This window comes from Pseudogymnoascus destructans, assembly GCF_001641265.1.
Source record: "Pseudogymnoascus destructans isolate 20631-21 unplaced genomic scaffold scaffold_2, whole genome shotgun sequence".
NCBI lineage: Eukaryota > Fungi > Ascomycota > Leotiomycetes > Thelebolales > Thelebolaceae > Pseudogymnoascus > Pseudogymnoascus destructans.
Genome location: NW_020167521.1, coordinates 1,046,781 through 1,073,005, shown reverse-complemented (window position 1 = coordinate 1,073,005; position 26,225 = coordinate 1,046,781). Strand labels below are relative to the sequence as shown.

Genomic DNA, 26,225 nt, shown 5'->3' with positions numbered 1-26,225 from the left:
ATTAGTGGTATCCCAGCGAGCGATTCCCTGTCCGTAAAGCTCACCGCCATTGCATTGCCATGCCCCTAAACTCCGTACACCAGTTATGTATCATCGGCACAATATGTGCATATCCATTCTCTTAGATCAATATTGGTTCCATCACCTCTTCCCTAATGGATCAGGAAACTCCTCTACTAATAGTTAGCTTAGTTATAATAATTCGCGTTCAACGGCCCCAAAGGCTTCGAGGAAGAACGTACTCATACTCCAATCCTGGTGTACCAAAACCGACTCGCACCTAGCGACCTCCTCTCGATACTTTGCGCTCTTCCAGCAGCTTCCCGGCGCCCCAAAGGGGTCCTTCCCTTTCCCATCCTTGTCGCCATTCTTCCTACCCCTTGGTCCTCCCGTGACATTTGAGGTATTCGCCGACTCTATGAATGATCGAGTAGTTTGTCGGTCTGGTGTATCAGCTGGTGAGTCCAGCATCGCCGTATCATTGTGTAGTCCATGCGTTTGCAGGGGAGACGAAGTCGGGGCTGGGGAATTGGAGTCTAGTGGGGTTAATCCATGAACCAACAGCTGGGAAATGATGTACAGATTCTGAGAATCTGAGAATTATAACTCACCTGCCATTGTGTCACCCTTGAACGACGTGGCTACGTGTCCGGCTGTGAGTTCAATGGACCAAAGCCTGTTGTTATGTAAAGTACCTGAGCTTGTGCCAGCAACGACCTGGAGGGCTTCCAGAGCGCTTCATGGGGTTGGGCGGCCGCAGCAGTGGCCCGCTAACCCCCACATTTTGGCACGAATCCAACCGAGACATAAAGTTGCGAGTTTCATGGCTTAGTTCTCCAACATTACAACATACCACTTTCGTTGCTATTTTTACTATATACAAGCACATATATTTATATATAAATAGGTCCAGCTCTTGGAATGGCTAAAAATGGCTCATCGGTGCCCGACGCCTGGGATGACGACTGGGAGTCTCAGGCTGATAAAGAAGAAGGAGGGGTTAAGCTGGAACAACCTGAGGAGGTGAAGTTGAGCAAAGCGGAGAGATTGGCTAAACACGCCGAAGAGAATAAGAAGACGTGGCGGTCTGCGTAAGTTTCTCTCAAATTACATTACTTCCTGGTCCTCGTCCGACTCTAACACCATGACCAGAGAAACCCCCGAAACTTTCCACTTCCTCGCAGCCAAAGACACCGTCCCACTCAAGTCAGAATTCAAACCTACCCTCAAAGTACTCAGCCGGAAACCCGCCTCGCAAGGTGCCGGAGACAGCGACGAAGACGAGCAACCAGGCAAGAACCAACTCTCCGTCGAAGAGATGCGCGCCAAGGCACAGAGGGAGCGCGAGGAGAAACAGAAGAAATATGAGGAGGTGCGCGCAAGGCTATTTGGAACAGATACAAAGTCTGGTAGCTCTAGTCCCGGGAACGTCACCCCCCCGAGCCAAGGAGACGATGGGAGGGGTGGTGGCAGAGGGAAGGGAAGGAATCGAGGCAATGGTGGGGGAGGCGGAAGGGCTCAGCAGGATATTCGCCGCCCTGACAGTAGCCATAATGGCCCAAGGGAGCTCTTTGACCCGAACTACACGGCCAAGCCTGGGGCCGTCTCTATGGCACGTCGCGGCAACGAAACCACCTCCGGACGCTCTACACCCAACTCTACTCGCGGCGATCGCGAGGACGCGCAGATCTTACGCACACCAAGGGGTCCGGACGCAGGGCGAGGGGGCTTTGGGTTTGCTAACAGGGGAGGTAAATCTGGTTGATGGTTTCGTCTCTGCGCTAGGTCTAAATCTATCTACCAGGGTGGTGCTGCGGCGTCGGCTACCATCCTCCACCGATCTTGCCCGCGAGCTGGACAACACGCTCCGTGTCAGTTGTCTTGTCCTTACCGACGTCGCTGATGACAGCGCGGTAGGATGTATACGCTAGCTTCTCAAGGGGTATATCCGTTATGTCCGCCCAGTGGGACAGGGTATTTTTGATGTGGGAGGGAGATATGCCATAAATGGTATCGGACGGGGTATCAACCTCCATCTCCCCATTGCTGCTAGATTCCACAACCCCGTTCTCTGAACCGGAGAAATACGCTTCATCCACCGCGGCAAGCCACTCTTTCTGCTCCTGTGGCCCCGACTTGGTTTCCCTACCCAGCCGCTCCGCTACAATTGGGTCGTCGACTTTAATCTGACCTCCACCGTTTGTGCAGCCGCCGGGACAGGCCATCACCTCGACGTAGCTGAGTTCCACGGAGCTACCAGCTTTCCCCACGGGTTTCCTGGCTGCGCCAACCGGACGTCCGCCTGGCATCCGAGACGGCCGCACTGGCTTCAATTTTCGTACTAAATTCTGGATATTACGGAAACCATAATATCTTGCGGTCTTGAATAATGTCTCGCCGCTGGAAGAGATGATGTTATAATCCATCACATCGGCGTTGCGGCCTCGGGTGGTTTGAATAGTGCTTCCTGGATGTTGAGATGCGAAGTATTGGAGGATATAATGGAGGTTGCCGCCCGATGTACCCGCAGCGCGGTCTCCATTGCTTTGGATAGATGAGCGTGGTGGGAACAGGAAGTTGTGCAGGGCTTGATCAGGAAATGATTGCGAAGTTGAAAGTTGTGAACGAGGTAGTGCCGCGAAATCGATGCCTCGTGATTCGGCGAGCATTATTAGTTCCTTGCTTGTGAGAACACAATCAACATCCCTGACCCCTTTTGTCCCAGGCGATGCTTCCCCGTCCCAGTGAATGTCCGTGAGTTCCTCGCGGCTCGCTTCTAGCTTCTTGTCGAAGCATGGCATGACTGCTACATGCCATATCATATCTGGTGAAATCTTTAACTTCTTGCTAAGCGTCGTCTTGAGAAGCGTTCCCATGAGTGCCTGTGGCGACTTTAACCGCGACAAGTGCGGCAGAACATGAGGATGCGTCTTTTCTGCGTAGCAAATCCAACCTGGGCACGAACTCGTGAGAATAGGTTTAGTAGGTCCTTCTTTGCGACCTTGCATAGACGCCGCCACCTCCTCAGCTCCTAGAACCAAGCATGCCTCTCTCGCAACATTCGTATCCACCACCCATTGGAACCCATTCTTTTGCTCGCCTCCTATGCGCAGTCCCTGAGGCCCGCTCAGGAGCTGTTCAATCATATACCCTGCCTCGCGCTCTGATACGCCATAAGCAGCGGATATACTGGCTCGACTTTGTGGGGAAACGCTCGCGATGTATATCCTCCCGTCCTGGTTCCCTACCCCGCTTTGTATCCCACCATCTTGCCCGAGCTGCAGTGCTGGCGCCGTATCCAGTGCATTCAGCACTTCCGCATGGCTCTGCAAACTCACAAGCACGGCTTCAGCAGACGTCACGCAGCCGGAGCACGCGAGGCAATCTGTGAGGCTGATCTCTGCTGGTGGCAAGTCGGAGGGGAGGGGCGCCTCATTCGAGAATTTGAGTTCGTAGGGGTTATCGTCTGCTGCGGGGGGCGGGAGAGTTTCAATCGGCTTTATGCAGGCGACACCTGGGGAGATGAAGTCGTTGAGGTCGTCTGCGGAGAGGATGGCGGACATGGTCCAGATGGAGGGGCACTTCGCGTGCGGATGCTGAAACTTTATATAGTTCTTCTCAAGCAGTCGAACTTCTGAAGCTGAAAAACACTAGCTATAAATGGGAAAAGAGAATAATAAAATCATTAGGGTGGTTTCAAAATCAAAAGTAGTATTGATTTGTAGTCATAAATATGCGATTAATAATACCAGATTATTGTAAATTGGAATAAGATAATTCGATAAGGTCCCGAGTCCGGAGAAGCGCGATTTGAGTGGCGATGGTGGGGTTCTGGCCAGGACAGGGATGGTGGGTTCTCGGTTTTGCTTTTGGGTCTCAGATGACGCACGTACGCGGATAGCCACTATCGGCCTCAATGTTCAGCAGGGTAGCTGTTTTGAACTTTTGGATATATGGAAGCTTGCTGTAAATCTCATGGTGTATGACTTCTAACTTGAATTGATACATCGATATCCGTCAATATCCATTGTGATTTCAACTTTTGATCTTGTTACAATACCACTCGATTGCTTTGGCGCAAACCTTCCACGTTCGAATCATGAATGCAGGTTGCCCACAGCTTTGTTCTTGACGCGCTTTCTAACTTTCTCAGTCATTTAACTTGTTCTGCTATGCTACAGCAGGCTGGCTAGTTCTGCAGGCGACGCCATTGATTATATCTCCTCGCCTCATCGTTGCGCTTCTCTCCAACGACATCCACCAGCCAAACTCTCTCGAGACCTACTTTGCCCGCTTCCTTGGTCTCACTCTCATACCTTTCGCCATCCTGTTTCTGTTCCTGAGCGGCGCTTTCCCTCTTGATGGTTCTAGCTCACTCTGTATGTTTCCCTACGATGGCCTCTTTTTGCGTCTTGGAATACTCTAACAAACCGCAGCTGAACCCGAAGACGCCCAAACGACACCATACACTACTCCTACTCTCCTCCTAGCAGGTCTATACCATACTTCGATCAGCTTCTACACATATGCACGTTACGCTCAGCGATCCACGTCACAATTCTCATACCTGCTAGCTGCCACGGTATCTGGACTCTTGGCTGCTCTAGGGCTGTGGTCGGCGATGTTTGGAAATGATAGCCATATTAGCAAGAGAACCGGGGCAGACAAGAGGACGAGCGGGTGGCCATTTAAGAACACTGTGGAGATGAAGAGGAGGAAGGGGAAGGGAAGGCAGGAGGAGGGTATCGAGCTCAAGGAATTGTGATGGATCATATCTGAGGGTTGAATGTTGGGTATGAGGATAGTATTGAGCCTTTTGGGCGATGACTGGCAAATTGTTTGAAGAATCTCGTACAAGCCAGGCCTTCAAAGCCTCGTGGCTATCTCGTGGATTTGGTTAGGCTTAGTTGGTCGAAGATAGCACCGCCATTGAGACATGTCTTAGAGGAGTGGCTGGCGGTTGCTTCCACTAATCGAGACATTGCGCACGGCCACACAATCAAACCCATCGTAGCTGCTTCAAATACGAGCAACGAAAGTCATATGTGGCATTCATATTCGTGTAATATTACATACTTTTTGGATCACTCTCCTATGATTTCATTTCCATGAGTCCGTACTCCACTATGCAGCGCAGCTTAACGCCCTTGAAAACCGAGCCAAAACATCAGAATCCCGCCATCGGGTGAATATAGACAAACCCCTTCAGACCACACGTTTAACCTGTTCAAGTGAGTTAGCAACCTTTCCAAGAATTATTTGATCCGTGTGCCTACCTCGAAGAATCTCTTCAACCACCACACCTGGAAGACACCATTTGCAATCAGAACAACCATTTGGAAGGTGCTCCACCATTTAACGCGGCCGTTGGTGCTCTCAGCAGTGTTGCGATGGATGCGCTCGCGGAGGACAATGTAGGATTGTTCGTCTTTAACCTGCGCGAGAAGATCGGATAGCGCGCGAACTTTGAGAAGTAGTTAGCAACAATTTTTGTAGACATCAGGCGATATTGTTACCTTCAATCTCTAGAGGATCAGTGGTCTCTTCCGCCTCGGGCACATAAACAATTCCGTGGACGTTGAATGAGACCTCCTTGCTGTTCGCCGACCAGTTGTCGTTGCTGAAGCAGTATACAAACTTTCCATCGTGCTTCGCAACAAATGAGTGGTCTCCTGTTGATACACTGCGCTCATTTGCCTCGAGTCCGCCGGCAGGGTTGGTGATCTGGTATACCTGTCAGCAACAGCCCTTCCAATGGACAACACGTCATGAGCTTCTCACCCAGAAATCAATGTCCAAGTTCCCAGCCTGTTTAAATTCCCTGTCGCCGACCTGGAAGGTAACAGTCATTTTGTCATCTCTGCGGAGCTGTTCGTGGAAGCATTCGCGTCCATGTCCCGCGAGCTGGATGTTGTGAGCTGTCGCGGCGGTAAAAAGGGTACCAATTGCCAGGAGGCAGGCTGAGATAAAGCGCATGATGTCGGTATGGCAATTGAGCAATCGTGGCCGGTTTATTTGTATGCCGTAAACCTGCTACCTGATCCTCGTTGATATGGGCGGTTCCTGATCTTGGTTACCTCCTAAAATGATGACAGCAGACCTAGGGGCACCTTTTAGACTCTGGAAGCGCTAAAAGTGGCTTAGCGCGGCTAACAGACCACAAGAAATCCCACGAAGACGACCTGTCCACTCTCGCCTCACCTTATCATCTACTAGGTAGATACTCCATCATCCAACTCTCCAACACTTCAACGACCTCGTCCTCATTAACTCACCGCGTTGTAAGTAGGAATCTTATCAACCTCACCGAGTCTCCAACAGTCAAGTCCGCCAATATCCCCTTAGTGACAAAACCATAAACATCGCATACAGTGCCTGGTTTTACGTACACGGCCAAGCCTTTCCCATCGTGCACGGGGATGATATTACACATTCCCACCATGGCCTCCTCTATCACTGTTACTCTATTGTTGCCGGAAGAACTCTCGCTGATTCGAATGACGGTGAACAGACATTTACGCACGAGCGCCTCGCCATAACATAGCCTACTCGCACATACCGCAAATATGGGTCTTACATTCTCGAAGCTGTTCGACAAGTTGTGGGGAAAGAAGGAGATGAGAATCTTGATGGTTGGTTTGGATGCTGCCGGAAAGACCACCATCCTGTACAAGCTCAAGCTTGGTGAGATCGTCACCACTATCCCAACAATCGGTATGGCAAATCCAACAATCATCCCAGCTGCTTTATCAGTCATCGCAATCGGGACTGACGCGTTTTAATTCAGGATTCAACGTCGAGACCGTCGAATACAAGAACATCCAGTTCACCGTATGGGATGTCGGAGGACAGGACAAGATCAGGCCTTTGTGGAGGCATTACTTCCAAAACACCCAGGGTATTATCTTCGTTGTCGACTCCAACGATCGCGACCGTGTTGTTGAGGCCAGGGAGGAGTTGCAGCGCATGTTGAACGAGGATGAGCTTAGGGATGCTCTGCTCCTGGTCTTCGCCAACAAGCAGGATCTGCCAGTGAGTTGCCATCAAAGACAGACTTGTTGAATATGTGTTAACCGCCTCCAGAACGCCATGAACGCCGCCGAAATCACCGATAAGCTTGGTCTGCACAGCTTGAGACAGCGTGGCTGGGTAAGAATCGCCTCCTGTCTAGGCAGCCGCTTTTGGCATGTGAAGATAACACGACTAACTTTTGGACACAGTACATTCAATCCACTTGCGCTACCTCCGGTGATGGACTTTACGAGGGTCTTGAGTGGCTCAGCAGCGCTCTCCGCAAGACTGGCCAGAACTAAGATTTGTAACACATATCATCTCTCCTCAATCGTTCATCACAGCTCAGCCAATCATCCATCTACGACAAATGCTTTTACACATCCCTATCCTGGTCTTTTGTCACTTCAGCGGTTTGAATCCTATGAGAGGCGCAAGGGTGGATTTTGTTCGATGGCGAAGTTCTGTGGCTCTTTGCTTTCCTGCATGGCTCTGGCTTCGCCTTCGTGAAGCCTTTCTCTTTGCGTGCCTTTTGGGTCTCCTCTCTCAGTCTGCTTGATGTTGTCTTTATGGTATAAAAGCAGTCGGTAGATTAGGGATGAGACGTGGTTGGTAGTTTACTCGATAATGGATTTTACTTTAGAGCAGGATCGTCATGTGTCATCTAATCATATTCTTAACTCTGATCCGTAATGTGCTCGTAGTTTTGTTTTCCATACGTACTTGTATCTATGTTGTACACTCTAATCGCAGAGGGGTAATATTGCGCGTTCAAACTCCTCCACATGCATCTCTTATATGTTTACACATCCCCCCCCCCTTCCCTCCTACACGCCCTCACTCCCCCCCTCTTCTTCCCACTCTCCCACTCCCTCAACGCCTCCTCCCAACCCCTCCCCTTCCCCCCCTCACACCTCTCCTCCACAACCTCCCAAGTCCTCGCCCTCACAATCCTCTCCACCCCACTCTCCATCCTCACGACCCTCGCCAACTCCTCCGTCCTACTCTCCCTCGGAAAGAACCTCGACGAATAAGGATCAAGCCTATCATCAATCACCCTCGCCTTCCCCCTCTCCTCCTCAAGCTGCCTCGCCACAAGCCCCGGATCATCCGGGTCCGGCGACACCGCTACATGCCCGCAGTACTGAAGCACGTCGGACCGCGCCTGCCATGCTGGGAATAGAATCTCGGACTTGAAAGAGGTGCAGGCGCGGGGGTCGAGCGTGCAGGCGCCGGAGGGGGTGCGGTGGGAGGTGGAGGTTACGTCGAAGCCGCGGGCGGCGGGGGTGGCGAGGGCGTTGAGGTTCTGGGTTATGGAGTCGTCGATTGAGGAGCGTGAGATGCGGATGAAATCTGTGAGTGTTAGACGAGGGGGTGGGAGGTGGGTGCAGGCTTGGGGAGAGGCGTACCTCGCAGGGCGGCGATGGAGAAGCAGAATTGCGGAGTTAGTACTGGATGGCGGGGTTGGGAAACCATCTCTTCCGTTGCCATAGTGGGCGAGGAGGGAGGCAGCTTCGACCAGATGAAGTTCGCCACGGTGGATGGTGTTGGTATGGTGTTTTCGTGGGTTCGTGGGTTGGCGGTTAGGTGGTCTGGAAGGTCTGGTTTGGGCGGTGATGTTGGTACTACATACAGTATGTACCTTTTACCTGGTTTTATCTAAGCGCGGTTTGGCTGATAAGAGACCTCGATGACGAAGTGAGCTATTCCTTGGATGTGGAATCTGTCGAGCTTCAAGGTTGGGGATGCTTTTGTAAGATGCGTGAAATATGTCGAATAATACGAATGTGGAGGTCCTCATTGTGAGTTCTTTCTAAGGATATTCGTCCTGTGGCTGTCATTTCTCCCTTCCGTACAAATCGCTCTCAAACCGGATGACAAGTGAATGTCAGACGAGATAGCAACACCTTGGAAGACCTATCCAGTGTATAGGCGGCCATTTACAATTTTCAGATCTTACATCGTTATGAGAATTTCGTTGCTCTGTTCTAAAATGTTCAAACCCCCACCACAGACATCTACCCACCTAATTTGGTGCGACGAGCGGATCTTGAGAATTTCATAATGTCAAACCCCCCACGGGTCTACCCCCACGGCGGCGCTTGCATATTTGCTTCTTTCGCGTCTCTTATTTTGACGTCAGGTCTGTTGCTGATAATTACATAAAGGCTGGAGGGATCGCTGCTTTCACTATCGATCTGCTAGCGTATCCTTTGGATACTTTGAAGACGCGATTCCAGAGTAAAGACTACAAAAGGATCTACTATGACCCGGCCAAAAATGCCGTGAATAAGGCGGTTCTGTTCAGGGGATTGTACCAGGGCGTAGGGAGCGTGATCCTCGTTACTTTACCCTCATGTGAGTCCATTTATATAATTATTGTTCTGTATTGATTGTTGGTAGCGGGAATCTTCTTCACAACATATGAAGCCGTCAAGAGCGGTTGTATTAAAATCAACCCAACACAGAGCGGGTCGCAACATCCATTAGTTCCGCTACCAATTGTCCACTCCGTAGCCTCATCTGTAGCTGAGCTTGCATCATGTCTGATTCTCACACCGGCAGAGGTCATTAAACAAAATGCACAGATGGTACGGCGGCCAGCTGGCAGCCACCACTCTAGCTTCAAGCAATCACCAACCTACCAAGTCCTGCAACATTTTAAGAAGCCAACTCAGTTGCTCAGGGGCTACACCTCCCTAGCAGCTCGGAACCTCCCATTCACGGCAATGCAGTTCCCCATGTACGAGCACTTAAAACGGACTATCAATTCCAGTAGGCAGAAGAAGGGCAAGGCAACGGGGTCAATCTCGGAATTAGCAGCCGTCACGGCGGTCAGCGCAAGTGCGGCTGGCTCAGTCGCATCGTTTATCACAACGCCACTAGACGTCGTGAAGACACGGGTCATGCTCTCAGCAATGGACAAGCGCAGCGATAACAGCAGCACGAAGCCAGCCGGCTCAGTATCTCCTGGAAAGGGAAGCGCTCCTGCACGAGCAAGCCGCGGCGTGAATATTGACGTGGCACGACGAGTGCTTTCCGAAAGCGGTGTCAAGGGCCTCTTCCGCGGAGCAAGCTTGCGATCCGCCTGGTCTGCGTTGGCAAGCGGGCTGTATCTCGGGGTCTACGAGAGCATGCGGATGTGGCTCGGGGAGCGGCGGGTAGGGACGGATGTATGAGGATGTGATAGGGAGGGAATTCTTGGAGGAGGAGGGGAGTGTGGAGTGTGGAGGGGAGTGTGGAGTGTGGAGGGGAGTGTGGAGTGTGGAGGGGAGTGTGGAGTGTGGAGGGGAGTGTGGAGTGTGGAGTGTGGAGTGTGGAGGGGAGATGTGGATGATGAGACGTTGTATCGCACACCCTGGTTCGAAACGGCGTAAGCAAAAGTCGACTAGAGGGTTTGTGAAAATATGCTAGCATTCCTACATCTCTCTAGCTACGTGGAGAGCATCTATAGATGGATATATTTGAATGGGTAAGGCTGTAGCGGACGAAGAGTATACCACAGGCCAAACTGAGATTTTGCACGCATGTTTGTTGGTCCCCGTCTCGTACAGGCAGCTGAATGTGATATGAGTAATATCACCAGCCGTCAATTAGACAGGATCAGCAGGAGGGAGCGAGCGTTTGATGTGAGCGGTGAGAATCAGCCGGGATAATCTAATGACGGTGGGTGTGGACTGTGCGTTGCAGACACGATGTATATTGGCTACAACACCCCAGGCAGGGCTAGGACTAAATGGCATTTTGGAGGCTATCAATCTCGAATTATGATGACGATTGCCCCGTCTTAACTATTATTGATGCTTTGGTAATATACAGTAATCAGATATGCCGGACGCCGTTTCGTGAGACATGGGACATGGGCAACTTTGTTCTCTGTTTGGCCAGAAAAAACCCGTGGGTGTGGATGTCCTTGTTAGCTTCAAACGTGCCAGGATCTGATGTGTGTATGGCTATCGGATAATCAGTACTATATTCTACAAAGAAAAAGAGATTATTCTTTTAGCTTCTAACAAAAGAAGCTCGGCCAGTAAAATATTGTCGAGTCATGACGAGCCAAGCAAAACCAAAAATCCACCACCCTAGATTAATCGTTTTTCTATCCGCCTTCAGGACCGGCAGGGTCCCACAGTGTGTGCCTGGCAACCCGAGGCCGTCTTGCACCATCGGGCTTTAAGATGTCGAGCTAGATTGTCTCGGTTGCCACTACTTACTAACAGTAATTGTGGTATTTATTAGACTGCCCGCCTTGCGCATTTTCTTTTTTGCCCTCTGTTTTATATAGTAAAGTCAAAATCCAGGTAGTTTTTGAGTCCATTCATTCTCTCTTTTTGCCTGCCCGCTTCGTTCTCTCCTTCTCACATCGACGCCGCGGTCAATTGGGCAAAGAACATACTTTCAGTGTCTCTGGCTTCGTCACACCAACTATCGCCCCTCGTTCTAAAGCTCGGGAACAAAGCCGCCTCCTCGTCACGCGGTAGGTGCTTCACAATCACATTTGCATCCCCGCCGTAACAATGGCGATCGACATTGGTCCAGTTCTCGTGGAGAAGCCCGTGGTGGTGCCCATTACCGTCAAGATCACAGCACCAGTTGCTCTTCCGGTGGCTCCAGTGCCTCCGCCAAAGCTTGGGGACGAAACTCATCTGGTCATCTCGCCATATACCGACCATGCTCATCTGCTTGATCTCAGCACAGTCGGCATCCAAGAACAACTTTTGGCGTTCGCATTGATTAAAATGAAGTCCCTGAGGGAAGACTACGCAACTGCTCCATATATCGAAACCTTCAACTGGGCCGAAGTTGTCGAGGACCTCCGTGAGCGTGCCAAAGCGATTGGGCATTCGTGGACCGAGCAAGCCTTCTATATCGTTGCATTCAGGTCCCAAGTTCCGCCAACAACCGACTATTCAAACCTCGACGCTCTCGACAAGGCGGCCCACATTGAGGCGATCCAGAGTGGTGGTTTCTTGAAGTAAGTGATACCCCCATGAAAATTTCCGGTGTAAGTTTCTAACATTTCCCTAGGTACTGGTTTGGATCTCCCGACGTAACTGGGAGAAACCTCGCGACTTGCGTTTGGAGAACGCAGGAGGACGCCGTTCTTGGTGGAATTGGGCCAGCTCACCGCCGCGCCGCGGGTGCTGCAAGGCACAGCTACACCGAGTGGCACATTGAGCGCCTCTCGCTTGTCATCAAGGACAACATTGACAGCTGGGCTATTGAAAAATGGGTAGCAGCCAAATGAAGACAGCAAGCTACACCAACGATTTGACGCCGCGAAGGAAAAGTTAATGAAGGGGAAGAAAGTTATGATGAGACGACAAAACATGAGATAGACTTGTACCCGTTGCGATACATATTGGTTTCTTCATTGCTTTCAACCTAGATTGGTTTGGGAGGTTTTGTGCTTTTTGCTTTCAAGCGAGCTCATCATAGCGGGCGTTACAATCGACTTCCATCGTATAAGGCTCTGCCAATAGGCGCCGTTACTGGCCTGGAATGATAATATTTTGAAAATATTTTGAACTGAAAACGTGCAAACCTAATCAATCACCTTAGAAGAACATATTTCAGGGTTGTGAGAACGTGACTTACCTATAGTTGGGAGACATGAGAGAGCGGGAAATCTGTGGTGATGGTGCTAAATGTACTAGCGCGATTTTGACGCCAAGACTTTGCGTTTGCGATCCCACAAACGAGAAACGACGTCCAAAAAGTGTCCCGCCCCGACGAGTATTCAATCTGCGACGACCACCTCACCTTGACAACCCTCTTGCCGATCGCCATCGCAAGCTTCATCAACTCGTCGTACACCAGGGAAACCTTACATATTCAATATGGCGGACGCTATTTCGAAGGAGATTCCGCTCAACGCGGTGCAGGTGGAGGCTTTGGTATGCCGATAGGGCTTTGGTGGCCAGTTCAAGACTGACAGGAAACAGGTTGTCATGAAGATCGTCAAGCACTGCGCAGCTGCGTTCCCCACGACCGCAACAGGCTCCATCGTCGGCATGGACAAGAACAGCACCCTCGAGGTCACCAACAGCTTCCCCTTCCCTACCACAGATATCGTCCAATCCGACTCGTCGCACCAGAGCCAGAACGACCACCTAAATGCGTCGAATGCGGCGGCAGCGGCACCGCGCGCCAAGGCCAACGTGGTTTACCAGAACGAGATGATCAAGTACCTGCGTGAGGTCAACGTGGACGCCAACAACGTTGGGTGGTACACGAGCGCGAATATGGGCAGCTTCATTAACTTGAACCTGATCGAGAACCAGTACTTCTACCAGAAGGAGGTTAACGAGCGCACTGTATGCTTGGTACACGATGTGTCGAGGAGCGCACAGGGGGCACTGAGCCTGCGTGCTTTCAGACTCTCGCCTACGTTTATGGCGGCCTATAAGGAAGGTGTTGCCAGGTTCACAACCGAGAGGTTCGTCGCATGCATATCATAGCTGGAAGTCGCTTCGAAATGCTAACCTTTTTATTTTAGCCTCCAGAAGTCCAAGATGACCTACAAGGATATCCTTGTTGAGCTCCCCCTTATCGTCCACAACTCCCACCTTTTGACTTCTTTCCTACATCAACTACCGGCAGTCCCATCCGCTGAGCTTGAGTTCCCCACCAGCTTGGCAGACATTAAGGGTCTCAACCCAGAGATCCCATTATATCCAGCATACGAGACCACTCTTGATATGTCGATTGACCCATTCTTGGAAAAGTCGTGCGACCTGCTTTTGGACGCTGTTGAGAGCCACTACACCGAATTGAACAACTTCCAGTACGTTCCAAATTCGCGCCGTCTTACTACTTGGCTAACACTGCTTGTTCAGATACTACCAAAGACAACTTGCCCGTGAACAAACCAAGGTCACCGCTTGGCAAACAAAGAGGAAGGCCGAGAACGCTGGACGAGTTGCGGCTGGCCAGGCGCCGCTCCCGGAAGACGACTGGAAGACCCTTTTCAAGCTGCCAACCGAGCCATCTCGTCTCGAGTCGATGCTCTTAGCTCGCCAGGTCGAGCAGTACGGACGCACCGTCGACAACTTCACCGCCACCATCAGCGCAAAGATGTTCCTTTCTAAAGATACCCTGCTTCCTGGAGAGTCATCCTAGGCTAACTTAGGGGGGTTTTGTGTGATGATAGGGGGGCATGGATGGGGAACGGGGAACGCGAGATAATGATCTGCTCGTTTGGGGGATTTGCATGGCAATGGCGTTCGACGGCATAGAACAAGCTGTGTATAGTATTTGCCCTATTACAGCCATAAAAGAAGATTCAAAACTATATTAAGCAGCTGCCTTTTCGGGGACTTGCGAAGTGAAGTACGGAGTAGCAGTGGAATATCTAGGAACCGCACCTTCTTCGACCACGCTAGTAACACACATATTTTGTTGTTTTCGCCAAGGATAACATCGGAATACGCTGCGTGGGGAGCGAGGGGTTTGTCATATCACTTGTTCGGGGAGTTCTGGCGCCCTTCCTAGAAACCCGATGCGGGCTGGGAGCCAATCATATAGTCGAGACAGGCCACACAAGGTTTCCAGCACAGTATGCCCCGCAGCAAAACTGTTACAGTGTACTCTAATGTGGTGAATCAAATGGAAGTCGCAGCTTCGGTGCAACCCGTCTAGTTTGTAAAGGCAGCAGGGTTACGTTGGGAAGGAAAACGTGTGTAGAGATCTCAGACCACAAGTTCCCCGATCGTAGTCGTCCTACATCTATACTATACAACTAGAAATACTAAATCAGTATTCTTGTTATTCATAATTGCTTCAATCGCACGTTTCCTGGGCGCTTCTGCACGTTGTGGTAGAGTTTTTTGTCTGGACGTCGGAGACTTGCCCCTCCTTCGTCCTCTCACCGCCACGGGCACAATTCGTTCAGGGCCAACCACCACAAAGGCCGCCAAACCCGAAAGGTTGGTGGGGTTATCTTTAGCGAATATACGATCCTTCCAACTTGTCCCACTTCCCTCCCCCCCGCCTTCACCTTCTCATTCATCTTACTCTCCCAAACACCTCATTTTCCTCCCATCCAAAATACCCCCAAAACACTTCACATCACAATCATGAGCGGAGCACCAGCATCCAAGTTCAAGGTCGCTGACCTGTCCCTCGCGGCTTTCGGCCGCAAGGAGATCGAGCTCGCTGAGGTATTTACACCACCCCTTAGCTGAAACAGATAAAATAATCATCGGACTTGAAGCTGACCATATTGAACAGAATGAAATGCCCGGTCTCATGGCCACCCGTGCCAAGTACGCTGAGGATCAGCCACTCAAGGGTAATTGAATCTACTGCCTCATAATACATATCCAGTGCTAACTCGTCCCCAAGGTGCCCGCATTGCTGGATGTCTCCACATGACCATCCAGACTGCTGTCCTCATCGAGACCCTCACCTTCCTCGGTGCTGAGGTTACCTGGTCTTCCTGCAACATCTTCTCCACCCAGGACCACGCCGCTGCTGCCATTGCCGCTGCTGGTGTCCCAGTCTTCGCCTGGAAGGGTGAGACCGAGGAGGAGTACCAGTGGTGCCTTGAGCAACAATTGGTTGCCTTCAAAGACAACAAGGGCCTCAACCTGATTCTCGATGACGGTGGAGAGTAAGTTTAACCATTTTCTTGTACATTGGAATCCGAGTCTAATCGCAACTAGCTTGACCTCGCTGGTCCACAAGAAGTACCCTGAGATGCTCAAGGGCTGCTACGGTGTCTCTGAGGAGACCACCACCGGTGTTCACCACCTTTACAAGATGCTCAAGAACGGCGAGCTGTTGGTCCCATCCATCAACGTCAACGACTCCGTTACCAAGTCCAAGTTCGACAACCTTTACGGTTGCCGTGAGTCCCTCGTCGATGGTATCAAGCGTGCCACCGATGTAATGATCGCCGGAAAGGTCGCCGTTGTCGCCGGTTTCGGTGATGTCGGAAAGGGTTGCGCCATGGCTCTCCACTCCATGGGTGCCCGTGTCATCGTCACTGAGGTTGACCCCATCAACGCCCTCCAGGCTGCTGTCTCTGGTTTCCAGGTCACCACCATGGAGAAGGCTGTCTCCCAGGGACAAATCTTTGTCACCACCACCGGCTGCCGTGACATCCTTGTTGGCGAGCACTTCGAGGCCATGCCCAACGATGCCATCGTCTGCAACATTGGTCACTTCGATATCGAGATTGACGTCGCGTGGTTGAAGGCCAACGCCGAGTCCGTCCAGAACATCAAGCCCCAAGTCGACCGCTTCCTCATGAAGAACGGCCGCCACATCATCCTCCTCGCTGAGGGCCGCCTCGTCAACCTTGGCTGTGCCACCGGCCACTCCTCGTTCGTCATGTCGTGCTCGTTCACCAACCAGGTCCTTGCCCAGATCATGTTGTACAAGTCCGAGGATGCCGCTTTCGGCAAGAAGTACATCGAGTTCGGCAAGAGCCAGAAGCTCGATGTCGGCGTCTACGTTCTTCCCAAGATCCTGGACGAGCAGGTCGCCCAGCTCCACTTGGCACACGTCAACGCCGAGCTCTCCACCCTCTCCCCTGTTCAGGCTGAGTACCTCGGCCTCGCCATCGAGGGCCCATACAAGCCAGACATGTACCGTTACTAGACAGTTTTCCTTTTGGAGTCTTAATCAATCATGGGCAGGAGCATTTTTCAACACGAGTTATGATAGCATGAATCTGGGGAACTAGGAGCATTTGTCCTTCAACGGCATCTTCACAACAAAGGGTTTTCCGGAAAGGTTATATTTCAACAAAGGATAAGGGAATGGGATGGAGGGTGTTTCGTTTTGTAGCGTATGGCGTTTGCTTGGCTGGCTCTTCAACCACGGTCAAGTAGAATGTAGAGATGAACTTGACAGAGTAATTCCATAACTAGGATATTAAATATTTGGTTATCTGATAAATGGCTTTATGAATAAAGTGATATGGTGTATGCATGGCCAGCCGGAATAATGAATACAGGGCAAATTTAACACGCCACAACAACACGTACGATAATTATAGCCTAGATGCCAGTCTCTACTAACCCAGTGATCGTTCGGCGCAGATTGCCAGTACAGACGACCTCGAGCGCAGGACCAGAGGCATTGGGGTTGAGACTGACTGCAAGATGGAGTCCATCAAGTCCCTTGTTGCAGCTAATCTCGAACTGAGGAGCAGTACCAAGTCGCCAAGACAGCAACTTTAAACAAAGCTAAATCTTCAAACCTATCCAAGGTTATAATTACGATATTATAGACTTCAATGAGCTAATTTTTATAAACCAAGCCTTAAAGAGATGCTCCTTCAAAGTATTATGATGTTGTGCGGTATGACGAGGCTGGGATGGTGGTTTCGGCCCTTCAGCGTTGTCTTGGCAATTCCGGACGTCATGACGTTTCTTGAAAGTTCTAGAAATTTCCACAAAGCTTCAATCAACATTGCATATAATTGCAATACTTAAGTCTTAAATCTCATTATGCCCTTTATGTTTCGAAGTCTATGAATAACTGCACATTACAGCAATGCTATCCTCAAGGATGAACGCGCCAGCAAGGCGCATTTGCGCCTCTGCGAGGCTATCAACTGTTACATCACGAAGCTCTGCTATAACTCCTCGATCATATTTATTACCTACTATTCGTACGAATCTACGACTCATACCGAAACTGTCTCCCGTGGTATCCCTTCGACACTATGCCAATGGGCCCCGCAAGCCACACCCTCCAGGGGGCACACACCGCATGGACATGAGTGGCGGGGAGGAAAAGTCCGCGCTGGAGGAATACGGCGTCGACCTTACCCAAAAAGCCAAAGACGGCAAACTCGACCCCGTCATCGGCAGAGACTCCGAGATCCAACGCACCATCCAAGTCCTATCGCGCAGAACGAAGAATAACCCCGTCCTAATCGGCAAAGCGGGCACGGGAAAGACGGCGATACTAGAGGGGCTGGCCCAGCGGATTGTGAGGGGGGATGTGCCGGAGTCGATGAGGGAGAAGAGGGTTGTCTCGCTGGATTTGGGACAGTTGATTGCGGGGGCGAAGTTTAGAGGGGATTTTGAGGAGAGGTTGAAGAAGGTGCTGAAAGAGGTGGAGGAGGCGGAGGGGAAGGTCATATTGTTTGTGGATGAGTTGCATATACTGCTTGGACTTGGGAAGGCGGAGGGTAGCATCGATGCGTCGAATCTGCTTAAACCGGCACTGTCTCGTGGCGAGCTTCAGTGCTGTGGTGCGACGACGATTAATGAGTACCGACTTATTGAGAAGGATGTCGCACTCGCGCGGAGATTCCAACCGATAATGGTGAATGAGCCAAATATCCAAGATACGATTAGCATCTTGCGCGGTATTAAAGAGCGTTACGAGATCCACCATGGAGTGCGCATATTGGACGGCGCGCTTGTTGCAGCTGCTTCGCTGGCAAATCGCTATATCACAGAGAGGTTTCTCCCAGACTCGGCAATTGATCTCATGGATGAAGCAGCTAGCGCTCTTCGATTGCAGCAGGAGAGCAAGCCGGAGGATATTTTACGCTTGGATCAGCGTATTATGACGATCCAGATCGAGCTGGAGAGTCTCCGAAAAGAAAGGGATGTTGCCAGCAGAGAGAGGAGAGAGAAGCTGGAAGCAGATTTGGAAGCTGCACAGGAAGAAGTGGGCGCTCTGAATGACAAATGGGAGAAAGAACGTGGGGGGTTAGAGGCTATCAAAAAGCTGAAGGCTGAGCTTGAGGAAGCGAGGATAGAGCTTGAACAAGCACAACGCCTCAACAACTATGGCCGTGCAGGAGAGCTTCGATATTCTATTATCCCAGGGTTGGAGCAGCAGTTGCCAGCAGATGGCGAGACTGGATTGGATGCCGGTTCGGAAAGCAACCTCATCCACGACGCAGTCTCAGCGGACGATATCGCTGCGGTCGTATCGCGTACCACTGGAATTCCGGTTTCTAAGCTGACCTCGGGTCATGCTGAGAAGCTTGTTCACATGGAAGACTCGTTGCGGCAGTTTGTTAGAGGTCAAGATGAAGCACTTGTCTCTGTCGCCAATGCCGTTCGGATGCAAAGAGCCGGGTTGAACGGCGAGAATCGTCCACTCGCCTCATTCTTCTTCCTGGGCCCTACTGGTGTTGGAAAGACAGAGCTCGCAAAGAAGATAGCATCTTTCCTATTCTCAACCGAGCAAGCCGTTGTCCGTTTCGATATGAGTGAATTCCAAGAAAAGCACACCATCTCCAGGCTCATCGGGTCTCCTGCTGGATACGTAGGCTACGATGACGCCGGGCAATTGACGGAAGCTGTTCGGCGGAAACCATATGCGGTTCTCCTCTTCGACGAGTTCGAGAAGGCTCACCGCGACATCTCGGCACTACTCCTGCAGGTGCTGGACGAAGGCTTCCTGACCGATTCTCAAGGCCACAAGGTTGATTTCCGCAATACCCTCATAATCCTCACCTCCAACCTCGGTGCTGACATCCTGGTCGGAGCGAACCTGGATCATCCCTACAAGGAGGACGACGAGGGACAGATCGATCCTGAGGTCCGCACGGCCGTTATGAATGTGGTTGCCCAGAACTACCCACCCGAGTTCCTGAACCGCATCGACGAGTTCATAGTCTTCAAGCGGCTGTCACATGAGGCTTTGCGCGAGATTGTGGATATTCGCCTCAAAGAGCTCCAAGGGAGATTGGATGAGCGGAGAATCACTCTTGAGGTCGATGATGAGGCGAAGACTTGGCTTGCGGATAGAGGATATGATCCTCGCTTTGGAGCAAGGCCGCTGAACAGATTGATCTCGAAGGAGGTGGGCAACAGGCTTGCGGACCTTATTATTCGGGGGCAGCTGAGGAAAAACCAGGTTGCCAATGTTAAGGTGAAGGGAGATGGTCTGGAAATCGCATCTATCACAGGTGGGGATGAAGAGTAGGGGATGGAATGGATTGGAAATTCGGGGGAAGTCAAAATTGAAATGGAGTTAGTTACACATATACGACTATATTTATAGTGATTATTTTATCACCCAATAGAGCTCATGGGCTTCAGTTGGTTCAAGGATGCCTCTCCTCTTCCAAATTATGTCTTACGCCACCTATGCTCTGCTAGAGTAGCATTTTTCACTCAATAGCATCCAGCTAACTTCTCCACTGAGAAATTTGCCTTCTCAGATTTGAATAGTGGTAGATGGCAAATTATTCGTCGGGCTGCGATTCAGGTACCACTGAGGAACCACACGTGCGGCAACGCGGCTCTGCGCTAAATAGGCGACCAATTAAATCTCTCACCCCTCCCACAATATTTGCGAAAAGAACATCCGCACTCCTCGAGCCCAAATAGAGATCGCGACATTACAACTTCTTCTTTTACGATCGCTCAATAACCTCGTCTCTATCCTCAATTACAAATTTTCACCATGGGTTTCACCGATCTTGTCTCTGAGGCTGGTCTCACTGGTAAGTCTTGGCTTCTGTCATTTTCCCTCATCTTGCCTCTCGACCGCTCCATTTGAACCCCTCTATTTGGCCAAGAAATGGAAAATTTGGAGATCAACAACGCTGACTTCTTTTCCAGTCCTCAACAGCTACCTGACCACCCGCTCCTACATCGTTGGGTAAGCATACAATCTCCAAGTTTCACCTATACCTCTCTGCCATGCCACTCCGTTGCTGTCCATGACAGTAGCGGTGACTAGAGCTTCCCCTCATTATGAAGAACGATATTGGTCCGTGTTACTGAGGGGCCTCAAGAACCCCATTATGGCGACAAAACCAAGCACTTGTGCAACTCTGATTTTTAAACATTGGCTTCCTTTTCATGCCCTATACGCATTTGTGGTCTTATCAGCAAATCTAACAAGACTATAGCTACAACGCCTCCCAAGCCGATGTTGTCACCTTCAAGGCTCTCTCCTCCGCCCCAGACGCAGCCAAGTACCCCAACGCTGCCAGATGGTACAAGCACATCGCTTCCTACACCGATGAGTTCGAGACCCTCTCCGGAGACTCCACCAAGCCATACACCGCCTACGGCCCTGAGGTCGCCGAGGTTACCCTGAACCCAGCCAAGGCACCTGCCGCCGCTGAGGAGGAGGATGAGGATGTCGACCTTTTCGGCTCTGATGACGAGGAGGAGGATGCGGAGGCCGTCAGGATCCGTGAGGAGAGACTAGAGGAGTACAGAAAGAAGAAGGAGGGTAAGGTCAAGCCTGCTGCCAAGTCCGTTGTTACCCTTGACGTTAAGCCTTGGGACGATGAGACCGACATGGTCGCTCTTGAGGCCGCTGTCCGTAGCGTCGAGAAGGATGGTCTCGTCTGGGGTGGATCCAAGCTCGTTGCTGTTGGTTTCGGTATCAAGAAGCTCCAGATTAACTTGGTTGTTGAGGACGAGAAGGTTGGTCTTGATGACCTCCAGGAGGAGCTCGCCGAGTCGTTCGACGAGTACATCCAGTCTTCCGATGTCGTAAGTTGCACCACATATCCCTCGAAATATAGCATCAAACCGCTAACACATTTACTAGGTTGCTATGCAAAAGTTGTAGATGGTATGGAGTCTTTTAGATCTAGTCTATTTGCCCATATCCAGCGCCGTGACGGCGTAATGTCACATTTTCGAGCTGGAGTTGAAGGTTAATTTACTGTCAGAAGAGTACAAACGAAGCTTTATGACATGATGATATCATAACTAGCGATAGAACCCGAAAATTCCATGCGCCGAAAATGTCTGGGAATGATACAGAGCTGTAAATATTGTGATATACGTATTCGTGATTGTTGTAGTAGCTGTATGGGAAACGCCTGATGTGACCCTAGCTTAGTTTGCGGGTTGAGCTGTAGCGCCAAGCATTGGACCCCAGAAAGTGAACGTCAACCACACAAGCTATCAGAGGGTTGTACTGACGAACAGCCTCGACAACACCCAACAAAACAAACAATGACCTGGATCTCGAAAGCAACGACGGGCCTCGGCCTGCTGTTCCTCGCACACGCGTACGCCCCCCAACAATCCATCCCCTTGAGCTCCGTTTCTGACCCAACACCCTTCTAGTTGCTACTCAGCCCAAGAGCACTCCGCATTACAGTCCACCACCAACGCACTCCACGATGTGCCCTCCTCCGCCAGCCTCCCCATAGACATCGTCCTCGAAACCATCATCTCCTTATTCACCACCATCCTCGGCCTGGTGCTAGGCACAGCTGAGCTGCGTCCGATACGCTGGCGCGTGTGGGCCGGCAAGATCGAGCGCGAGGGCGAGAAGGGGTTCCTGGGCGCGGATGGACAGGTCGCGAAGGACTATGTTGGGAATCCGTATAAGGTGCTGGAGAGCAGACCGGGGTTTGTGGATATTAGGAAGCAGAAGAAGGAGTTTGCGGAGTGGGTGAGGGAGGGGGGGAGTGCGGAGGTGCGCTGAGAGGGGGTTGAGGGTGTATAATATGGGTTATGGATGGGCAAGATGGAGATGAATAAAAAATGCAAGCATGTCATACATTGAGGGAGCGTCGAACAAAAAATTGGCTCGCATTTATACTGGAATCCTGTGATAAATCGTAGGTGTAAGTTGCGTCAATATTATTTATTTCAAATCCTTTCAAACCCAACTTTTATGTGCTGTATGGATTCTTCTACTACTTATATCCGCCGAGTGGCACTGCGTGGGACACACTTGACTCTCCAGGCCGAGGCATGAGGGGTGACACTCGCCAACTCCCAACCTCAGTCACCAAAGGCCGTTTGTCCATACTGCTGTCTCTTGAGTGTCTAAAAGACACATTCAACTCTTAATAGCCACGGAATGCAAAACTAGCTAGCAATGTCCTCCAAGCGCCAGAAAATCAGCTCACAGTCGAGCTCAACTGTTTGGTTTTCAGGCCGTGGGCCCAAGTTCGCCCCCAGAGGCAACTCCCGTAGCTCAGAAACCACTTCATCTCCTGGATTTCAAACCCCGATAGGTCGAAGGGCCATTGCTAAGAGCCAATCTGCGAAGACTCAATTCTCTAGGCAAGGCTCCGTGCTGCAAACTTCCCTGCCCCCCTCGTCACCCGCTCTGTCACAACTGGCATCAGCGAAACGAGCCGCCTTCGGATTGCCGCGGTCTCATGCAAATGGCGGCTCCTCGTCCCTCTCACGAACCAGTAACCATATTGCTGAGATTGAGAGTGAAGCAGAAGTACAGGATCGAGAGGATGCCGATGCGTTGAACGAGATCATAATGGCGATTGACATGAGAGATCGGGGTACGCTGGGGTGTGCATATTACATTGCAAGGGAGGAGAAGTTGTTCCTTACGGAGGACATAAAACTATCTGGCCTGGATATTGTTGATACTCTGAAGCTACATGCTTCACCCACTGTCGTTCTTATTAGTACCAAGTCAGACGACGCCCTCGAAGACCATCTCATGAAGGATGCAAGTCGCGGTGATAATCCTGGTATGCTCAATATAGCTTAACTCAATTCGAATAGCAAACTAACTGTTATAAGATGCAATTTTCGGTGCATATGTTCTTGATTCGAGACCGTCAGCTGAGTTTCAGTACGAACCCGCAAAGAGCAAACTGGTGAATTGCGACCTCAGCGGTAGCAATGGCCCGCGCATGCAGTTCTCCACACCAGGTGACGAGCTTATGGGAAACATGGGATATATGCAAGATCCCGAAGAGTATGAAGCTGCGGGTTATCAAGGACGACTTCTCGGACTTGCTGGGTGCATTGACCTTGAGAGCCGTGTTTCGGTGGGTGCAGTAGAGTCTTATTTTAATGGCAAATAAATATCTAACGTCATTACAGATTGGGTGTGCGGGCGCAGTATTGAGCTATCTTTCGAGACGCAGAACGACTGAATATTTACCAGGGGACCAGGAGGCCCTGATAGCATTCAATGTTAGCACGATTGAGATGTTCAGCCTGGCAGACATGATGTTCATCAATGCCGATACCCTCAACTCGCTACAGATTCTCCAGTCTGAATTTCACCCAAATATACACATGCAAGGACCTACCAAATCCAACTCAGGGGTCAAAGAGAGCTTGTCTGTGTATGGCCTCTTCCACCAACTGGCTCATACTCCCCAAGGCAAACACAAGCTCCGACAAGTTTTCCTCAGACCAAGCCTAGATTTGAATTTGATACAGGAACGCCACAATACGATTGCCATCCTCCTCAGACCTGGCAATGCGGACGCCTTGAATATCATTACCCAGAGCCTCAAACGAATCAAGAATATTCGTACTGTGCTGATTCACCTCATGAAAGGGGTCGGTGCCTCAGCTAGCAAAGGCGGAGCAATAAAACAGGGCATATGGGGAAGCCTGCAGCAGTTTACCTTTCATTCGTTGAAAGTTGTAGATGCAATTCGGAGCATTGAAGACGGGGACAAGCTGGCAATTGTAGGCAAGGTAAATACTCCAGTTTTTATTTCTAATTCTGTCCTATATTCTTACTACCCCATTAGGTTCTGAAAGAGTTGCTGCCAGCCGAGCTACATGTTGTTGGTGAGCTCATCACCCAAACTGTAGATTTTGCAGAATCAGATCTACACCATCGCACTATCGTGATGCAAGGCGTGGACTCAGATCTGGACAACCTAAAGAGGACGTATGATGGGCTCGAAGATTTCTTGAGCCAAATGGCGGCAAAATTGGTTGCTGAGTTACCTGAATGGGCTGCTCAGTATGTCCAAAACTGCATATTCTTTCCCCAACTCGGGTTTCTCACAGTGGTTACTCTCGATCCCGAAACTGGCAGGGGTAACTATGAGGGCCAGGGACTGGATGACGACGCCTGGAATCTATCGTTCTGCACTGAGGACATGGGATACTACAAGAACCGCCAAATGAAAGAGATAGATAATCATTTTGGTGACATGTATGGCATGATCTGTGGTAAGTGACAGCTGAAATACCAATAAATGGGGAATGGCTAACACAAGACACAGACAGGGAGATTGAAATTATTCATGAACTTGCAGTAGGAGTACTCAAACATGAGAAAGTTCTCAAAGACACATCAGACATTATAGGAGACCTCGACTGTCTTGTTGCCCTCGCACAAGGAGCCCGAAAGCACAACCTTCTGCCTCCACAGATGACAAACGACAACGTAATAGATATTACTGGTGGCCGGCATCTTTTGCAGGAGCTGACAGTACCTTCATATGTGGCCAATAATGTCTTTCTCCAGGGAGGTAGTGGCAAAGATGATGGTGAGGAAGCGATGTCTACACATAATAACCAACCAAAGGGCCCAAGCCTCCTCTTGATGACTGGGCCAAACTACTCTGGCAAAAGCGTTTATCTCAAGCAAATTGCACTCATCGTTTACATGGCGCACATTGGAAGCTTTGTCCCGGCAGACAGTGCCACCATTGGCCTAACTGACAAAATACTAACTCGAATTGCCACGCGCGAAAGCATTTCCCGCGCCCAGAGCGCCTTTATGATCGACCTGCAGCAGATTGCCCTGGCCACCACCTTGGCTACACACCGCAGTCTCATTGTCATCGATGAGTTTGGGAAAGGGACGAACTCTTCTGATGGAGCTGGCCTTGCCTGTGGTGTCTTTGAATGCTTTCTCAGCCTAGGGGTTAACCGACCCAAAGTCCTCGGTGCCACACACTTCCACGAGATCTTCGCAGGTGGTGCACTGCAGGATCGTCCAGAGCTAGAATTCGGGCACATGGAAGTACGTGTCGACGCTGAGAGCGAGAGCGTTGAGGACCAGGTCACATATCTGTACAACTATAAATCTGGTAAAAGCATGTCGAGCTTTGGGACTTACTGCGCTGCGATGAATGGGGTCGATCCCGCGATTGTTGAGAGAGCGGAGGAACTGATTATCCTGTCGAGCAAGGGGGAGGATCTGGTAGCCGCCTGTGCGAAAATTTCACAAAAAGAGGCGGCCAGTTTGGAGGAGGCGGAGCAGATGGCGAGGAGATTCTTGGCGCAAGATATGCATTATCAGAATGGTGAACGGGGCACGGTGGCTCCTGATATTAAGGAAATGCTTCACGACATATTGGCGAGAGCTTGAACTCAAGCTCTGTATTGTTGATAAGCTGCACATCTCTTTGCTATATTGCTAACACATAAACCATGTTCCAATCTTGTGGAGTAAGCTAGCTATCGCGCTATAAAGGAGCTTTATGAATCATTTATTTTATCAAGCCGCTGTATGTCACCAACTGAAAGTGTTGGTTTATTGTACCTCGCCAACTAGAATCAATTAGAACAGTTGACGAGCAT

General features: G+C 50.6%; 15 protein-coding genes across 15 annotated transcripts; 11 read left to right on the top strand and 4 right to left on the bottom strand.

Moving 5' to 3' along the window:
* Positions 1–141: 141 nt before the first annotated feature.
* VC83_00981 (uncharacterized protein) lies at positions 142–618 on the bottom strand (the record flags this gene model as incomplete). Its single annotated transcript, XM_024464667.1, has 3 exons — positions 142–173; positions 243–536; positions 612–618. The coding sequence occupies 3 exons, from the start codon at positions 616–618 to the stop codon at positions 142–144; spliced, it is 333 nt and encodes a 110-aa protein (XP_024328090.1).
* A 303-nt stretch (positions 619–921) lies between these two features.
* VC83_00980 (uncharacterized protein) lies at positions 922–1,765 on the top strand (the record flags this gene model as incomplete). Its single annotated transcript, XM_024464666.1, has 2 exons — positions 922–1,091; positions 1,153–1,765. 2 exons carry the CDS (start codon positions 922–924, stop codon positions 1,763–1,765), a joined length of 783 nt encoding a protein of 260 aa, XP_024328089.1.
* Positions 1,766–1,823: 58 nt separating this feature from the next.
* NAR1 (Cytosolic Fe-S cluster assembly factor nar1) lies at positions 1,824–3,563 on the bottom strand (the record flags this gene model as incomplete). Its single annotated transcript, XM_024464665.1, has 1 exon — positions 1,824–3,563. One exon carries the CDS (start codon positions 3,561–3,563, stop codon positions 1,824–1,826), a length of 1,740 nt encoding a protein of 579 aa, XP_024327490.1.
* A 240-nt stretch (positions 3,564–3,803) lies between these two features.
* Positions 3,804–5,075, top strand: VC83_00978 (uncharacterized protein). Its single transcript, XM_024464664.1, has 3 exons — positions 3,804–4,105; positions 4,154–4,379; positions 4,437–5,075. Exons 1-3 carry the CDS (start codon positions 4,100–4,102, stop codon positions 4,763–4,765), a joined length of 561 nt encoding a protein of 186 aa, XP_024327491.1. The 5' UTR covers positions 3,804–4,099; the 3' UTR covers positions 4,766–5,075.
* EMP24 (p24 complex component) lies at positions 5,076–6,201 on the bottom strand. The gene is made up of 4 exons (XM_024464663.1): positions 5,782–6,201; positions 5,517–5,724; positions 5,277–5,464; positions 5,076–5,223 (listed from the first exon to the last, which is right to left on the bottom strand). Exons 1-4 carry the CDS (start codon positions 5,974–5,976, stop codon positions 5,206–5,208), a joined length of 609 nt encoding a protein of 202 aa, XP_024327488.1. The 5' UTR covers positions 5,977–6,201; the 3' UTR covers positions 5,076–5,205.
* Positions 6,202–6,566: 365 nt separating this feature from the next.
* On the top strand, positions 6,567–7,697 carry VC83_00976 (uncharacterized protein; the record flags this gene model as incomplete). The annotated part of the gene is made up of 4 exons (XM_024464662.1): positions 6,567–6,714; positions 6,788–7,032; positions 7,084–7,149; positions 7,221–7,697. The coding sequence occupies 4 exons, from the start codon at positions 6,567–6,569 to the stop codon at positions 7,311–7,313; spliced, it is 552 nt and encodes a 183-aa protein (XP_024327489.1). The 3' UTR covers positions 7,314–7,697.
* Positions 7,698–7,813: 116 nt separating this feature from the next.
* On the bottom strand, positions 7,814–8,726 carry VC83_00975 (uncharacterized protein; the record flags this gene model as incomplete). The annotated part of the gene is made up of 2 exons (XM_024464661.1): positions 8,421–8,726; positions 7,814–8,364 (listed from the first exon to the last, which is right to left on the bottom strand). The coding sequence occupies exons 1-2, from the start codon at positions 8,500–8,502 to the stop codon at positions 7,814–7,816; spliced, it is 633 nt and encodes a 210-aa protein (XP_024327486.1). The 5' UTR covers positions 8,503–8,726.
* Positions 8,727–10,246, top strand: VC83_00974 (uncharacterized protein). The gene is made up of 3 exons (XM_024464660.1): positions 8,727–8,813; positions 9,180–9,369; positions 9,415–10,246. The coding sequence occupies exons 1-3, from the start codon at positions 8,781–8,783 to the stop codon at positions 10,188–10,190; spliced, it is 999 nt and encodes a 332-aa protein (XP_024327487.1). The 5' UTR covers positions 8,727–8,780; the 3' UTR covers positions 10,191–10,246.
* A 1,064-nt stretch (positions 10,247–11,310) lies between these two features.
* On the top strand, positions 11,311–12,735 carry VC83_00973 (uncharacterized protein). The gene is made up of 2 exons (XM_024464659.1): positions 11,311–11,986; positions 12,040–12,735. The coding sequence occupies exons 1-2, from the start codon at positions 11,529–11,531 to the stop codon at positions 12,257–12,259; spliced, it is 678 nt and encodes a 225-aa protein (XP_024327484.1). The 5' UTR covers positions 11,311–11,528; the 3' UTR covers positions 12,260–12,735.
* On the top strand, positions 12,736–14,750 carry VC83_00972 (uncharacterized protein). Its single transcript, XM_024464658.1, has 4 exons — positions 12,736–12,908; positions 12,957–13,450; positions 13,511–13,798; positions 13,851–14,750. The coding sequence occupies exons 1-4, from the start codon at positions 12,852–12,854 to the stop codon at positions 14,131–14,133; spliced, it is 1,122 nt and encodes a 373-aa protein (XP_024327485.1). The 5' UTR covers positions 12,736–12,851; the 3' UTR covers positions 14,134–14,750.
* Positions 14,751–15,021: 271 nt separating this feature from the next.
* Positions 15,022–16,897, top strand: SAH1 (S-adenosyl-L-homocysteine hydrolase). The gene is made up of 4 exons (XM_024464657.1): positions 15,022–15,173; positions 15,244–15,304; positions 15,358–15,625; positions 15,678–16,897. Exons 1-4 carry the CDS (start codon positions 15,090–15,092, stop codon positions 16,615–16,617), a joined length of 1,353 nt encoding a protein of 450 aa, XP_024327482.1. The 5' UTR covers positions 15,022–15,089; the 3' UTR covers positions 16,618–16,897.
* A 620-nt stretch (positions 16,898–17,517) lies between these two features.
* On the top strand, positions 17,518–19,917 carry HSP78 (chaperone ATPase hsp78; the record flags this gene model as incomplete). The annotated part of the gene is made up of 1 exon (XM_024464656.1): positions 17,518–19,917. The coding sequence occupies one exon, from the start codon at positions 17,518–17,520 to the stop codon at positions 19,915–19,917; it is 2,400 nt and encodes a 799-aa protein (XP_024327483.1).
* Positions 19,918–20,305: 388 nt separating this feature from the next.
* On the top strand, positions 20,306–21,739 carry EFB1 (Translation elongation factor 1 beta). Its single transcript, XM_024464655.1, has 4 exons — positions 20,306–20,440; positions 20,559–20,598; positions 20,852–21,446; positions 21,505–21,739. Exons 1-4 carry the CDS (start codon positions 20,401–20,403, stop codon positions 21,523–21,525), a joined length of 696 nt encoding a protein of 231 aa, XP_024327802.1. The 5' UTR covers positions 20,306–20,400; the 3' UTR covers positions 21,526–21,739.
* VC83_00968 (uncharacterized protein) lies at positions 21,724–22,574 on the top strand. Its single transcript, XM_024464654.1, has 2 exons — positions 21,724–21,973; positions 22,032–22,574. Exons 1-2 carry the CDS (start codon positions 21,918–21,920, stop codon positions 22,393–22,395), a joined length of 420 nt encoding a protein of 139 aa, XP_024327801.1. The 5' UTR covers positions 21,724–21,917; the 3' UTR covers positions 22,396–22,574.
* A 17-nt stretch (positions 22,575–22,591) lies between these two features.
* On the top strand, positions 22,592–26,194 carry MSH5 (mutS protein 5). Its single transcript, XM_024464653.1, has 5 exons — positions 22,592–23,413; positions 23,466–23,716; positions 23,772–24,380; positions 24,437–24,866; positions 24,920–26,194. The coding sequence occupies exons 1-5, from the start codon at positions 22,795–22,797 to the stop codon at positions 26,011–26,013; spliced, it is 3,003 nt and encodes a 1,000-aa protein (XP_024327943.1). The 5' UTR covers positions 22,592–22,794; the 3' UTR covers positions 26,014–26,194.
* The last annotated feature ends 31 nt before the right edge of the window (positions 26,195–26,225 follow it).

Coding starts and splice junctions, on each gene's coding strand:
- MSH5 (XM_024464653.1), top strand. CDS start 22,795: ATGTCCTCCAAGCGCCAGAAAATCAGCTCACAGTCGAGCTCAACTGTT. Junction 24,381..24,436: donor AGCTGGCAATTGTAGGCAAG/GTAAATACTCCA, acceptor CTACCCCATTAG/GTTCTGAAAGAGTTGCTGCC. Junction 24,867..24,919: donor CATGTATGGCATGATCTGTG/GTAAGTGACAGC, acceptor CACAAGACACAG/ACAGGGAGATTGAAATTATT.
- SAH1 (XM_024464657.1), top strand. CDS start 15,090: ATGAGCGGAGCACCAGCATCCAAGTTCAAGGTCGCTGACCTGTCCCTC. Junction 15,305..15,357: donor TGAGGATCAGCCACTCAAGG/GTAATTGAATCT, acceptor CTCGTCCCCAAG/GTGCCCGCATTGCTGGATGT. Junction 15,626..15,677: donor ATTCTCGATGACGGTGGAGA/GTAAGTTTAACC, acceptor AATCGCAACTAG/CTTGACCTCGCTGGTCCACA.
- VC83_00973 (XM_024464659.1), top strand. CDS start 11,529: ATGGCGATCGACATTGGTCCAGTTCTCGTGGAGAAGCCCGTGGTGGTG. Junction 11,987..12,039: donor CAGAGTGGTGGTTTCTTGAA/GTAAGTGATACC, acceptor ACATTTCCCTAG/GTACTGGTTTGGATCTCCCG.
- VC83_00978 (XM_024464664.1), top strand. Junction 4,380..4,436: donor TGATGGTTCTAGCTCACTCT/GTATGTTTCCCT, acceptor AACAAACCGCAG/CTGAACCCGAAGACGCCCAA.
- VC83_00968 (XM_024464654.1), top strand. CDS start 21,918: ATGACCTGGATCTCGAAAGCAACGACGGGCCTCGGCCTGCTGTTCCTC. Junction 21,974..22,031: donor CTGCTGTTCCTCGCACACGC/GTACGCCCCCCA, acceptor ACACCCTTCTAG/TTGCTACTCAGCCCAAGAGC.
- EFB1 (XM_024464655.1), top strand. CDS start 20,401: ATGGGTTTCACCGATCTTGTCTCTGAGGCTGGTCTCACTG. Junction 20,441..20,558: donor CTCTGAGGCTGGTCTCACTG/GTAAGTCTTGGC, acceptor CTTCTTTTCCAG/TCCTCAACAGCTACCTGACC. Junction 20,599..20,851: donor ACCCGCTCCTACATCGTTGG/GTAAGCATACAA, acceptor ACAAGACTATAG/CTACAACGCCTCCCAAGCCG.
- VC83_00972 (XM_024464658.1), top strand. CDS start 12,852: ATGGCGGACGCTATTTCGAAGGAGATTCCGCTCAACGCGGTGCAGGTG. Junction 13,451..13,510: donor GCCAGGTTCACAACCGAGAG/GTTCGTCGCATG, acceptor TTTTTATTTTAG/CCTCCAGAAGTCCAAGATGA. Junction 13,799..13,850: donor ACCGAATTGAACAACTTCCA/GTACGTTCCAAA, acceptor CTGCTTGTTCAG/ATACTACCAAAGACAACTTG.
- VC83_00974 (XM_024464660.1), top strand. CDS start 8,781: ATGTCGAATAATACGAATGTGGAGGTCCTCATT. Junction 8,814..9,179: donor CGAATGTGGAGGTCCTCATT/GTGAGTTCTTTC, acceptor AATTACATAAAG/GCTGGAGGGATCGCTGCTTT. Junction 9,370..9,414: donor CCTCGTTACTTTACCCTCAT/GTGAGTCCATTT, acceptor GATTGTTGGTAG/CGGGAATCTTCTTCACAACA.
- EMP24 (XM_024464663.1), bottom strand. CDS start 5,976: ATGCGCTTTATCTCAGCCTGCCTCCTGGCAATTGGTACCCTTTTTACC. Junction 5,725..5,781: donor ACTTGGACATTGATTTCTGG/GTGAGAAGCTCA, acceptor CAGGTATACCAG/ATCACCAACCCTGCCGGCGG. Junction 5,465..5,516: donor TGATCCTCTAGAGATTGAAG/GTAACAATATCG, acceptor TACTTCTCAAAG/TTCGCGCGCTATCCGATCTT.